General features: G+C 42.7%; 1 protein-coding gene across 7 annotated transcripts in view; it reads left to right on the forward strand.

The window, feature by feature from the left end:
- AFF2 (AF4/FMR2 family member 2) overlaps nucleotides 1–13,941 on the forward strand; it is a 465,338-nt gene that overhangs the window by 305,168 nt on the left and 146,229 nt on the right. For 2 of the 7 annotated variants that reach the window (XM_044234980.1, XM_044234981.1), the window contains exons 5-7: nucleotides 7,225–7,311; nucleotides 13,262–13,298; nucleotides 13,627–13,660. In XM_044234980.1, the coding sequence (XP_044090915.1) occupies nucleotides 7,225–7,311; nucleotides 13,262–13,298; nucleotides 13,627–13,660 (158 nt within the window). Of the gene's footprint in view, nucleotides 1–7,224; nucleotides 7,312–13,261; nucleotides 13,299–13,626; nucleotides 13,679–13,941 lie in introns of all 7 variants that reach the window. The other 5 variants (XM_044234982.1, XM_044234983.1, XM_044234984.1 and 2 more) reach the window with 3 other exon arrangements.

Below are 13,941 nucleotides of genomic sequence, written 5' to 3' on the forward strand. Positions count from 1 at the left end.
TCCATTTCCTGTTGAACAGCTGGCCTCACTGCTGCTGCAGAGAACAGTGCTAAAACCCCTGCCTGGGAGAAGCAGAACCTCCTGCAGGCCTGTTAGCAATTGATAGTGGATTGTGGACTGAAGAATTGTTCTGATGCCCAATTCCCTAGTGCCGACCCCGCTGGGAACACCAAGGGCCTTTGCCCCTTTCTGCCTAGCAATCTTTGTGCCTCACTCCACCTCACTCCCCATTGCTGCCTCTTCAGAGAACCATCAGGGTCCATGAGTACCAATGTTCTAAATCATTTATTCAAGCAAATTAAATTTTCCAGTAAGTTATTGACAGCCTCCTACCCACGCACCCCCGACATATATGGGGTTTTGCTCTGGAGGAGGAAAGGCCCTTTGAAGAAGCAGCCTGGACCCTAGTGAACACACCCACATGCAGAGCTGGGACCCATGGACTGGAGTTCCTAGTTTCAGGTTTTCATCAGTTCTGGAGTAAGGAAGGTGCCGATGTTCTGTGTCCTTAGGCCCTGTGGCACCCCAGACTATGCCGTGTCTGATTTTACTTTCCTATTATGCTTCCTGGTACTAAAACAGGAAGAGAGCTATCCTCTCCCCCAATGGCAGTTGGAGTCCAAGGTCACTTAAGTCTACGTCTCCGAAAATAAACTCCAACCTAATTTTGTGGACTTCTTCTGTTCAATCATATTTGTATTTTAAAACCACTCAGTTGCTCCCACTGTTATTCTTCATCACAAGAATTTGTACTTCCCAAATTGCAGCTGTTTTGGTCTTTGCATTTCAATAGAGGGGAGGGGCAAGGTGTATGGAGCCCCTCTCAGCTAGAGCCCTGGACGGGAGCCTGAGCTGCCTGTCTGCTAAGCTCATGCGGGCAGTGCTCAAGGTCTGCTTGCAGGGCTTGTCCTGACGGGTCTTATGCATATTCAAAACCATGTTGTCCAGACCCTTGAGCCACGCGGTAGCTTCCTTTCCCTTGGGCAGGCCTGAAGACGTGGTAGCAGAGGTTAAGAGTGGGGACAGCTGTGAGAACCCCTGGAGGCCATCTCAGCCAAAGCCTATGTGCTGCAGGTAGGAACACTGAGGCTCAGAGAGGGCAAGTAGCTTGGCCAGGGTTACTCAGGTAGCTCTCCGCCAATCTGAGACACGAGTTAAGCTCTCCTTACTCTTAGTCCAGGGGTCTTTGGGGGATCATTCTGACTCTAACAACAATAATGAAATATGTAAGATCCCACCATTTCATTCATGAATATAGTTATATGAAAAATTAATCATCTCTTTAGTTAAATCTTCGCGGTAAAGACCTTAATATTTATGTTATGCTGTTTAACCCAAACATACACCACTTGAACATCTACCACATAGAATGTTCCTCTGAAAGGAATACACATGCAGACACACACATGCACACATGTATGTGCACACACTCGGCTCCTCTCACCTTCACTATGAAGCCTTTCCCAAAAGCCTCACACAATAGTTTCCTTCCAGAACCTGGGCGTATTCCCCTTGGCAGGTGGTTAACATGTTAAGCAGAGTGAGCTCTTCTCGAGGAGGAGCTTGACTTTGTCTCCTTTCTAGATCCCAGGGTCTTATACATAATGAATACTTGGTAGAAGTTATTAGAACAAAACAGACCCAGCCATTTACTGATTGTGTGGCCTTGGATAGGTCACTTGATCTCTTGTGTTTCCAAAGGAGTATGATAGTAACTCCTGCCTCTTTACTTGTAGCATACAAAGACTGAGTGTGGAAACTGAGTGCTTGGCACACTCTAAGTGCTTGGTGAATCTTTCTATGATTCTTATTATTAATTCAAACACAGAAACTTCAGACACTAATAATAATAATATCTCATATTAACTAGTCACTATATACTAGGCACTAGAGATACAAAGTTGAGGAAGACAAGGCTGGGACAACATCCTAGTTACTACAAAGAACAGCTAGCCAGGCAGCTCTGTGTTAGGGGAGTCTGGAACCCAGACTTTCGTCTGCTCCTCAGCCAGTGGTGCACCCAGCATGTGTGTCTAAGTCCAACAAAGTGATTCTCCCCACAAGTTGTTTTAGATTCACCAGAGTTCTAGCCATGAACTATGATACGGATAATATGGTATAGAAGTAATCACTCATGGAAAACTGGGCCTTATCTGGGCCACTGGAATGGCTCAATTGGTTGAGCATCCAACTCTTGATTTTTGGCTCAGGTCATGATCTCAGGATCAGGAGATTGATCCCCCTGTTGGGCCCTGTGCTCAGCAGGAGTCTGCTTGAGATTCTCTCCCTGGGCCCCTCCATCCCACCCCTCTCAAGTAGATTAAAAAAATCTTAAAGAAAAAAAAGAAAGAAAGAAAGAGAGGGATGCCTGGGTGTCTCAGTCAGTTGAGTGTCTGACTCTTGGTTTCAGTTTAGGTCATGATCTCAAGACCATGGGATCAAGCCCTGCACTGGGCTCTGTGGTCAGCATGGGGTCTGTTTGAGATTCAATGCCACCCTCTGCTCCTCCCCCAATTAGTGCTCTAAACAAATAAACAAACAAATAAAATCTTTTAAAAATGAAAAAGAAAATTGGGCCTTTTCTGATTTTTCTGGGTTTGACATTGAAGTCTTCAGTTCACACTAATTTAAGCATCCACCCCATGGTAGAGATCACATAGAACTCTCTGTCGCTTGTGAAACCTCTTCTTTGTCAAATGCTGAAAGATAATACATCATTTCTTCCTTTGTTCTTTCTCCATTAACCATGGTAGTCAACTCTACAATAATAGTCGAACTATCTGGGGTAGAGGAAAGAATGTGTGCTTTGGAACTGGTCCCCAGCATTCACTTACCACTGTCCAGTGGCAAGATGAGCCCCTGCTTTAGTTCTTTCTTGGGGAGTATTGAAGGAGGCTGGAGATGAAGGAGCTTCAGACCCATTTCATGTGCATGGATGCCTCCATCTGTGTTGTTAATGGGACTGGTGCTTGGTGTTCAGTACAGGTGCTCAGCCCTGGAGCCTGTTGTAGAAGCTTTGGCAACACTCTGCAGCAGGTGCTCATCCCTACCTGATGAACAGGCAGACTTAGTAGAGTTAGATTGGGATGCATGGGTGTTCTTATCTTGAGAATAGCAGAACATAAAAACAGATTAATATCCTTCAAGTGTGATTGAAAAGGATGAAAATGGAAAATCTGCTATGAGCCTTTCACACTTTACAGGTCTAGCTCATTTTGAGAAGTGAAAGAACTTGCACCAAAGTTTCTTGCTAAAGATAGCCTTTCAGGAAATTATATTCCTTTCAACTACACCGTCTGTGCTTTTCTTTTTTTTAATCCTCCACTTAAATTTACCAAAATAAAAGAGAAAGTGCCCAAATAAATAATAAAGGACTCTAGGTGGCCCAGTGTGTCATTCAAAGCCCTTATTTCCTTGGTGCATAAACAATGAATTCTGGAACACTGAAAAAAAAATTTTTAAACGTGAAAAAAAGTCTATATTCTCTTTTTTTGTTGTTGTTTTTTTTTTAAACTTGCTTATGATATTTTTTTTCCAATTTATTTATTTTCAGAAAAACAGTATTCATTATTTTTTCACCACACCCAGTGCTCCATGCAAGCCGTGCCCTCTATAATACCCACCACCTGGTACCCCAACCTCCCACCCCCCCGCCACTTCAAACCCCTCAGACTGTTTTTCAGAGTCCATAGTCTCTCATGGTTCACCTCCCCTTCCAATTTACCCAAATTCCCTACTCCTCTCTAACGCCCCTTGTCCTCCATGCTATTGGTTATGCTCCACAAATAAGTGAAACCATATGATAATTGACTCTCTCTGCTTGACTTATTTCACTCAGCATAATCTCTTCCAGTCCCGTCCATGTTGCTACAAAAGTTGGGTATTCATCCTTTCTGATGGAAGCATCATACTCCATAGTGTATATGGACCACATCTTCCTTATCCATTCATCCGTTGAAGGGCATCTTGGTTCTTTCCATAGTTTGGCGACTGTGGCCATTGCTGCTATAAACATTGGGGTACAGATGGCCCTTCTTTTCACGACATCTGTATCTTTGGGGTAAATACCCAGGAGTGCAATTGCAGGGTCATAGGGAAGCTCTATTTTTAATTTCTTGAGGAATCTCCACACTGTTCTCCAAAGAGGCTGCACCAACTTGCATTCCCACCAACAGTGTAAGAGGGTTCCCCTTTCTCCACATCCTCTCCAACACATGTTGTTTCCTGTCTTGTTAATTTTTGCCATTCTAACTGGTGTAAGGTGATATCTCAATGTGGTTTTAATTTGAATCTCCCTGAGGGCTAATGATGATGAGCATTTTTTCATGTGTCTGATAGCCATTTGTATTTCTTGATTGGAGAAGTGTCTGTTCATATCTTCTGCCCATTTTTTGATGTGTTTGTCTGTTTCGTGTGGGTTGAGTTTGAGGAGTTCATTATAGATCCTGGATATCAACCTTTTGTCTGTACTGTCATTTGCAAATATCTTCTCCCATTCCGTGGGTTGCCTCTTTGTTTTTTTGACTGTTTCCTTTGCTGTGCAGAAGCTTTTGATTTTGATGAAGTCCCAGAAGTGTATTTTCGCTTTTGTTTCCTTTGCCTTTGGAGACATATCTTGAAAGAAGTTGCTGTGGCTGATATCAAAGAGATTACTGCCTATGTTCTCCTCTAAGATTCTGATGGATTCCTGTCTCACGTTGAGGTCTTTTATCCATTTTGAGTTGATCTTTGTGTACGGTGTAAGAGAATGGTCGAGTTTCATTCTTCTACATATAGCTGTCCAGTTTTCCCAGCACCATTTATTGAAGAGACTGTCTTTTTTCCACTGTATATTTTTTCCTGTTTTGTCAAAGATTGATTGACCATAGAGTTGACTTTAATCAAATGCGTCAGTGGTAACATGGAATCGGCTTGCCATTTCCTGAAATCTCACATTTCCAATAGAGAATCAGTTGCTGAAAATTCAAACACAGTCATGGTTCCATGTGGCCTGGCTAGCAATGTGGCATGCTTGGACAGTGATTTGAGATAACCCCATTCTGCCACAGAGTAAATTCAGATGACCTGGGGGAGAGGGATACACCTCTGAGGAGGCAGTTCATCCTTTCAGGTGTCTGAAATACATATTCTTTTTTTATTAAGACTTTTATTTATTTATTTGACACAGAGAGACAGATCACAAGTAGGCAGAGAGGCAGGCTGAGAGAGAGGGAGAAGCAGGCTCCCAGCTGAGAAGAGAGCCTGATGAGAGGCTCGATCCCAGGACCCTGAGATCATGACCTGAGCCGAAGGCAGAGGCTTAATCCACTGAACCACCCAGGTGCCCCTGAAACACCTTTTCAAAAACCCAGGGGCACTGCCTAGTTGCTGATAAGAGACAACTCTTCCTGATCCCAACGAGGGCCTTCCTGCCCCTTGGCAAAATAAGACCTGTATGTTTTACGTGAGACAGATTTTGGAGAAGACCAACCTTAATCAGTAAAAGGAAACACCTAAAATGTAACATAAATCCTTCAGTAATTAGAATTAGGCTTCCACCTCTTGTCACGGAGAGTTACTTTGGGCCAGTGTTGATGAATGCAGAAGTAGCATAGGAATGTTATCAACTGCATACAAATGCACAACTCAAAAACACTTGAAAATAGTCTCTCTCTTAAGTAGGTTAAGCATCCCCTCTAAATCTCATATGCATTTTTAATGTCCTTAGCGCCCCCTTTTAAATAGTGCTAGGTAGACTCCAATCTGTGTCAGCCCTTGTCTGAATCATACTTACAAATTCTGCTTCAGCACTGCTGCTGTGAATGAATCCATGAAGTACCTCTCATACATCAAAGGCTCTTTTTGAACTGGGTAATTATAGAAGGGGGGGAAAAACATGTTTTAGTGCTACCTGAGAGTTCTTATTAATATAACCTTTGAAATGACTAATTATGTTACCTGTAAAGATGGGGAGAAAGTGTTATGTAACTGGCTCATTAAAAATAAATAAATAAATAAATAAAAAGACCTTTCATAAACTTTGATCCTCTCCACTCCTCCCCAAAGCTCTCCTTTTTGTCCATTATTGCCCTGGTTTTTATGTTGAGTGTTTCTACACCAGAATGTCTGATGAGTGCAACACAGGCTGGTCTGCTCCTGCTTCACAAACTGTGTCATCCCTGGTGCTGGAACCTTGGGCCTATGATTTAGTCACCCTTCTTCCCCGAGTAAATCATGTTGGCCACGAGCCTTAAGAGTCAAGCAAGGTTTGAACAGCAGCTCTTTTCAAACTGGGAGTTTGAATCAAGAAGGTGCCCCTGTTGATAATGGGGAATGGGAGCTGCAGGGACCTCTCCTTCCTATGTTGAGCCTCGAACTCACAGGAGCACCCTGTGTCTGGCTGGACGGAATGGCACTACCAATCTCATAGTAACCTTCTCTGTGAATGAGAACAAATTCTCCTCAGCGGCCTTGTCTTTGCATGGAGAAATCAATGACACATGTCCAAACTTGTCACTGTGAGGCTCCGCCAAGGGAAAGGAGTATCAGAGTATCCAGAGGGAGGGAGCAAAGGTAGTGAATGTACTGCTCTCACCGCCACCCCTGCCGCCGAGCTGGGCAGATCATATGGGAGACAGGATACCAGGAGCTGGAAGAGCCCCAGGCCATCAGAAGGCCCTCCTGGAAGCACCTAGGAGAGTTGACAGAATGCAGAACCCAAGCATTAGAAGAAAAGTTAAAGGTTCCCAATGAATGAATAAAGAAGCTACAAATGTCTCAGACTAGAGAAAGGCAGCACCAGGGGATAGGATTTCTGTCTTCCACCAGCTGAAGGCTTGCCATGCGAAGAAAAAGGAGATGAGATATATTCTGTGCAGTTACAAAGTATCATACAAAGTATGATCCTTAGAGAGTGACTCCTGGGAGACAGGCGTTTAGCTCACAACCAGGAGGAATAGTGGGATCAGACTGTCTCAATGTGGGACAGGCTGCTTCAAGACTTAGTGAGCTCCCTGTTCCTGGCTCTGTGGGAGTGGATGTCAGATGGCCCCTTGTGTCATAGATAGGCTTCCAGAACTACAATGGGGCAGGGGAGCAGATGGAATTGATTTAAGTTCTCCTGAAAACAATTAAGGCCAGCTGAGTCCTTAAGTATTTATAAAGAACCCTACTATATTTAGTGCCAAGAAAGTATTTCATTTGCTAAGTGCCCCAAAATAAAGTTTTTTTGTTTTTCCTCACCAGGAGATGACCCATTCCTGGCCTGCTCCTCTCACTGTCATGCATACTTCCGGAAACTCCGAGAAGAACTCACTTTGCATCCCAGGACAGGTCAATTCTCTTGCTACCTCCATTTTCCTTTATCTTATTTCAGTTGTACCAGTCTTCCAATTGGAGTCTTAAAAATACTGATGGCCTCGATGTTCTAGTGCTATAAAATCTAGACTTCCTCAGGGTGTCAGTTGAGCATACAACTCCTGGTTTCAGCTCAGGTCATGGTCTCAGGGTCATGAGATCAAGCCCTGCATTGGGCTTCATGCTCAGCACAAAGTCTGCATGAGATTCTTTCTCCCTCCCTCTTCCTCCCCATCTGCTCCTTTTCCTGTTTACCCTCTCTCTCTAAAATAAATAAATAAAATCTTTACAAAAATCCAGACCTCCTCTTGCCCCTCGAGATAATATAAATCTCCTTTTTCCTGAAGCAGAGTCTTTTTAAAAAGATTTTATTGATTTATTTGAGAGAGAGAGAGAGAGAGCGCAAGTGAGAGGGAGAGAGAGAAAACACAAGCAGAGGGAGAAGGAGAAGCAGACTCCCCACTGAGCAGGGAGCCCGATAATGGACTCAATTCCAGGATCCCAGGATCAGGACCTGAGCCGAAGGCAGAAGCTTAACCTACTGAGCCACCCAGGTGCCCCCCAAAGGAGAGTCTTTAAGAGCATATATACTCATGGGGCACCTGGGTGGCTCAGTGGGTTAAAGCCTCTGCCTTCAGCTCAGGTCATGATCTCAGGGTCCTGGGATCGAGTCCCACATCGGGCTCCCTGCTCGGCGGGGAGCCTGCTTCCTCCTCTCTCTCTCTCTCTCTGCCTGCCTGTTTGTGATCTCTCTCTGTCAAATAAATACATTTTTAAAAAGCATATATACTCAGATGCTGGCCTGTATATTGTACTACCTAGAGCCCTGTCACTGTCCAAGTTACTCTGTCCAGAACTGATGAATTACAGGAATGAGCTCATCCATTTAAGACCAACTTGTTGATGTAACAACAACATCCAAGATTTTTTTAAATTAAAAAACCTGTACTCTTCACCCTAATGGGTTGATTTTCAATTTTGTTTATCACCTTCCAGTCCTTGCTCATAAGCACACAGATCTTTACATGCCAACACATCATATTGATGGAGCTTCAAAAATTTTTAAAGACTTTATTTATTTATTTGACAGACAGAGATCACAAGTAGGCAGAGAGGCAGGCAGAGAGAGAGGAGGAAGCAGGCTCCCTGCTGAGCAGAGAGCCCGAATGTGGGGCTCAATCCCAGAACCGTGGGATCATGATCTGAGCCAAAGTCAGAGGCTTAAACCACTGAGCCATCCCAGCTCCCTGAACTTCAAATGTTTGTTTTCCTCACCTGCTCCCAATAAGATTTTTTTCTCACCATCAGTTTTTAAAATGCTGAAATCACCATGGCTATTCTAATAACACACTTTAAAAGAAAAAGTAATGATTTTCTCCCTTCCTTCCTTCCATCCAATTAACCACCCATTCATCTATCCATCTATCCATCCATCTGTTTATCCAGAAACCACTTTCTGAGGTCATATAATAAGACTTAAAGTTAGGGATGAAGAAAACCCCTCCAAGGGTTTTCAGCTAAATGACAAAACAGTGCAGGAAGTGTCTTCACAGAGAATTGGAGGTTCAGAGAAGTATCTAACAGTCCCTGGGTGTTGAGGAAGTGCTCAGAGAGGTGGCATAATTTGTAGGATGCCTACAAGTTTGACAGGTGGAGAAGGACTGGAAAGAAGAACACTCCACTGCAGAACAGGATGGGCTAAGGCACAAGAAGATGTAGGATCATGGCATGATCCATACTGATGGGGTCTCAAGTGGCTGGTTCAGAATTCATGTAATGGGAAGCAGAGAGAGATCTGAACCCGAGGCAAATGAGTGCATCTCTGTAAAAGACCTTGAGTATCAGTCAAGGAATTTAGACTATTTGTAGAAGAAGGAACCCCGTCATCCTTAACATCCCTGCCAAGGGATCCATCCAGACATTTCAGACGAAATTGGGCGCGTTCAGGGTGGTTTGGCCGTAGACCATCCAGACATTTCAGCAGTTGAATCCATCTCTGGTTCAGCAATTGCAGTGTTTTCAGCTGTGTTCTCCAATTTTGGAGATAATTTATGTAAGTTGCAATTTTGACCAATAGAACTGGTTGTTTAAATGGGCTTTTGTAGTAAGTGCACAATTTGGAATCAAGGACGAGTTGCATTTTCTGCCAATTATCTGTGCTCCCATCGACCCCATGATAAAGGTAGAGGCAACTGGCATGAAATGGTGAAACCAGGATGGATATATACCCACTCTTTTGTTTTACTTGGTTCCTTCAAAAATGTTGGTTTGAAAGAAAAGTATATCAACACTGTAATGCTGTGATGTGCATTGCCTCATTCTAAGAACATCATATCTAGTAAATAATTCAATCCTCATTGAAACCCAAAGAGATTGGTAATTCAAATCTCCCTAACTCACAGATGAGGAAACTGAGGCACGGAGTAAAATAATGTGCTCTGAATCACCCAGCTAATAAATCAGCGAACCAGCCTTTTGATTCAGGTGTTATGATGATGTATTTATCACACAGGTTTACAGATGCCTTGGTTCAAAGTTCATTTTCCAAAACATGGCCATTCACAGTAAATACACTTATCTAGGTTCCCCCCTTCCCTCAGCACTCTTGCCGGACCCAGGTGACACCATCCTCTCAGAAAGCATCCATATTGTACATTCATGTTAGAGCTGCAGACCTGGCTGCTTTTAATCCTGGCTCTGCCAATCACTAGCCAGATGGTCCAGCTTTAGTTCTTACGAGCCTCAGTTTCCCCACCTGTGCTATCTGTGCATGTATCTGCGCACGCATGTCTGTGCGTACCATGTAATCCCCACGGGGTTTTCAGCTCAGAGAATCAGTGAGTCTGAAGACTTACAAAAACAGACACAGTTGAAAATTCCTAACATACTGAAATTTATGCTCACATTCCAAACTGAAAATGCCCTTTTCTCAGAAGGAATAAAAGGACCCACAAGGAGGAGAGTATACGCTGAGTAGAAGTGAGGGAACTGATAGTGTCCCCAGGGGAAGTTCAGTAAAGGCTTCACAGAGGTGATCCAACTCTGGTGTCTATAACTCAAGCTTTCTTGGAATCCAGCCACACTGATTCATTTACACATCAGCTGTGACTGCTCTTGCAGGGCAGTGACAGAGTTGAGTACTTGTGACAGAGACTATATGCCCAATCCACCCCAAAGCTTAAAATCTTGAGTATCCTGCCCTTTACAGGAAAAGTTTGCCAGTCACTGCTCTGGACCAAAATCCTGTGGGAATGTCTGATTGTGGGCTTATCATCACAGTTATTACTGAAAATATTCTCACGCTTGTGAAACAATGGGATGTCATATTCTGTTACTAAAATTACTTACGTGACATGCCTATGAAAGAAACACACAGACCAAAGTCAGGCCTCCTTTTAAAAAAATTGTCATATGGTTTCATTTATTTGTGGAGCATAACAAAAAGCATGGAGGACATGGGGAGTTAGAGAGAAGGGGCTTGGGATAAATTGGAAGGGGAGGTGAATCATGAGAGACTATGGACTCTGAAAAACAATCTGAGGGGTTTGAAGTGGCGGGGGGGTGGGAGGTCTGGGTACCAGGTGGTGGGTATTAGAGAGGGCACGGATTGCATGGAGCACTGGGTGTGGTGAAAAAATAATGATACTGTCATGCTGAAAATAAATAAATAAAAAAAGAAAAAATTATATTATGGGCATCAATAATTATGGCATGAACAATGCAGATTTTTCACACAGCCAAGTTATTTCCAGTTGGGACTGGGTGTGTTTGTATGGTAAATTGGGTGTTATCCAAAGGTGTTTCATTTGTTTGGAATTCTGGTTTTAAAAAGTCTTATGCAGCTTAACATTAAAAACAGTAATAAAGGGGCACCTGGGTGGCTCACTCAATAGTAATAAAGGGGCACCTGGGTGGCTCACTCAATAGAGCATCTAGCTCTTGATCTCAGAGTTGTGAGTTCAAGTTCCACGTTGGGTGTGGAGACTACTTTAAAAAAAAAGTATCAAGAATGTATAACTCCAGTAACCCTAATACATTAAATAATGCAATCCTCAAATTCATTTCGTAAATCACTGCCCCAATGCCTTGAACAACTGGCTGTTCAGGCCTAAAGTCCAGAATACTTGGATGAAGATTAAAACTTCAGGCCACCTTCATGGAACCAGTACAGGGACTGGCTAGCTGCATGTGTCACTCTCTAACCAAGTGTTTGGTTTATTTGACTTCTGAACTTGTCATTTGATTCCCAGTGGTATAAGAGCCCAAATTTGCCCCATATGATTGTAATGAAATCCCTTGTAAAAAATAATGGGTAGAAATATTGTATATAGTGAAGGTCATACAAATGGTTAATCCCCCATTTATTTGGCATCCTGGGAAAGAAATGAGGTGTTCTGGGCAATCAAAATTCTTGGATAACCAAAGGTCCATCCTTCCATAGGAATCATGTAGTACAAATCATTTTGAGATGTAATTAATATTTTTCTGACTTCTTATAAATATTCTACTAAACATGCTTTTGTCTTTCTTGATAACTTAGACATTATGGTGAGCACCAGTTATTGGACTATGCTATAATTATGCCCTCAGGAGCTATTAAGATGCGTAGGAATGCCTGCCTCTATATTAAATAGCCATAGATTCCCATGCTTTGTTAAGTTCTAACTTGGCTGTGTTATCTTTTTTGGCCTCCTTTGCTGTTGGTTTTCATGTTTCAGTGTTCCCAGTGGCTGTGCCTCTAGGACAGTTTCCCCTTCCTCGTCATCTATGATTTGTTAAGGATTGGGAATCAAATGGCCATCCATGTTAGAGTTTTCTGTCAAAAGTCAGTTCTCTATCAAGTGAGGGTAGAGAAGCCTTTGAGAAGCCTTTTCCATCTCATGTGGAATTTATGGTAGTCTTCTGGAGTGGTAATCTTGCTGGAAGTGAAGTCTCCTTAGCAACAAAATCATGCTAAATAGATCAAAACATTCACTTGCCATGAAAGCACAGCATTATTGTTCTTGATTACTTCTCTTAAAGACAAATGATGCTGTGACTTTGTTTTTCCTTGTATAGGGTGGCAAGTTTTGGCTTCAAAACTAGGTTACTTACAGCAGCAGTGGACATAACCAATTCTTGTATTCCCTTGAATTCGTTGTCTCCCTTTTGAAGCTCTTGTCTTGTAGTCAGTTCTTTCCCTTGTGTCCCCATGGTGCCATGTGTGCTCTGTCAATTGTCATAGTGCTTCTGCCTGCGAGTTTGGGCAGGATCCATACAGGTGTGCCATGCTCCCAGAAAGCACCATGTGTAGAAATCTGTATTTCTCAAAATCAGTGAATGAGTTGCATGCAGGATAACTTTAAAATCAAATCTAAATCCCTTTAAATAATGTGCTCCACTCGCATATTTCAAATGGCTTCCTGTACGTCACCAAATTTGTAATGAAGTTTTAAGAACACTTGTCTTGTGAAAACGAGATCCATCTATCGTGTATGTATCACAGTTAAGGTAGAAAATTGGAGTTGTTCCTATAAAAGGGAGCAACTGAGCACATCTATTAATTTTGGTCTTGTTTACACTTCAACAAAAACCAGAATCATTTGTTAGTTTGAACCAGAGCCCCTTTCCTTCCCTAGAGACATCATTGCTAGCTAAGTGAGAAATTAAACACTTGAATTTCACACATGTGGGTCATTTGTTCCCATGTTGCACACGTTTCATCAGTCTGATGGAATGGCAGTTATGGTCATGTTATGGCAGGTGTGACTAGCAAATGTTTATCCTTCAAATAGACCTAGGGATAGAAGCCGACTTAATGAAATTGTTAAGAGTGGCTTCTTTCTGGCGAACACTAGGCAAGTTCTGCCTTCAACAATAACAAATACACCTTTTGTTCCCTCTGTAGTATTTCACTAATATTTGTCTCATGTGTTCCTCCTTATAGGAATCCCAACACCTGACTCCAGGATTCACCTTACAAAGTAGGTGTTTTTAAAAAATTGTACTTAGTCCAAACATTCATGTCATCTCCTCCCCTACTTTCTTCTCTTTCCTACCTGGTATCATGAAAACATGAATTGACAGTGGTAAAAAGTCATATTGTGACATATACAATTGGTTCCTTTACTTTTTCATCTGTGATTTATGACAGAATGCTAAAAATGTGTGTGTGTGTGTGTGTGTGCACGCACGCGCGTGCGTCTGTGTGTGTAACTGGAAGGGCTGCATGTTTGAAGACCGATTTCATTCAGAGTGATCATTTGACAGTAGGAAATGTGGGTAATAATTGAATGTGCCCTTTCTTTTCAGAGTGGAGTGACCCAACCAGCAGAGCTTCTACGAAGTTAGTATCACTGGAGGCGTGAGTACTGGGTTTCCAAAGAAGGCTTCTTCAGGGGCATTTGGAAAAGAAACATTGCCTCAGTGCTGAGTGAATCTTGTTTTCTCTCCTGCTCCTCGAAAATAGGAACCTTGGCTCATAGTAATATGGAGTTCGATTAGAGAGGAGAACGAGATCTCCCACAATAAACGAGTAACAGTAAAAATGAATGAGGTCACCATTAGACTCTCTAGTGAGGTAAATACAGGCTGGATTAATAATACCTGGAATATGAAAACACCTGT

Source organism: Neovison vison, chromosome X (assembly GCF_020171115.1).
Source record: "Neovison vison isolate M4711 chromosome X, ASM_NN_V1, whole genome shotgun sequence".
NCBI classification, from domain to species: Eukaryota; Metazoa; Chordata; class Mammalia; order Carnivora; family Mustelidae; genus Neogale; species Neogale vison.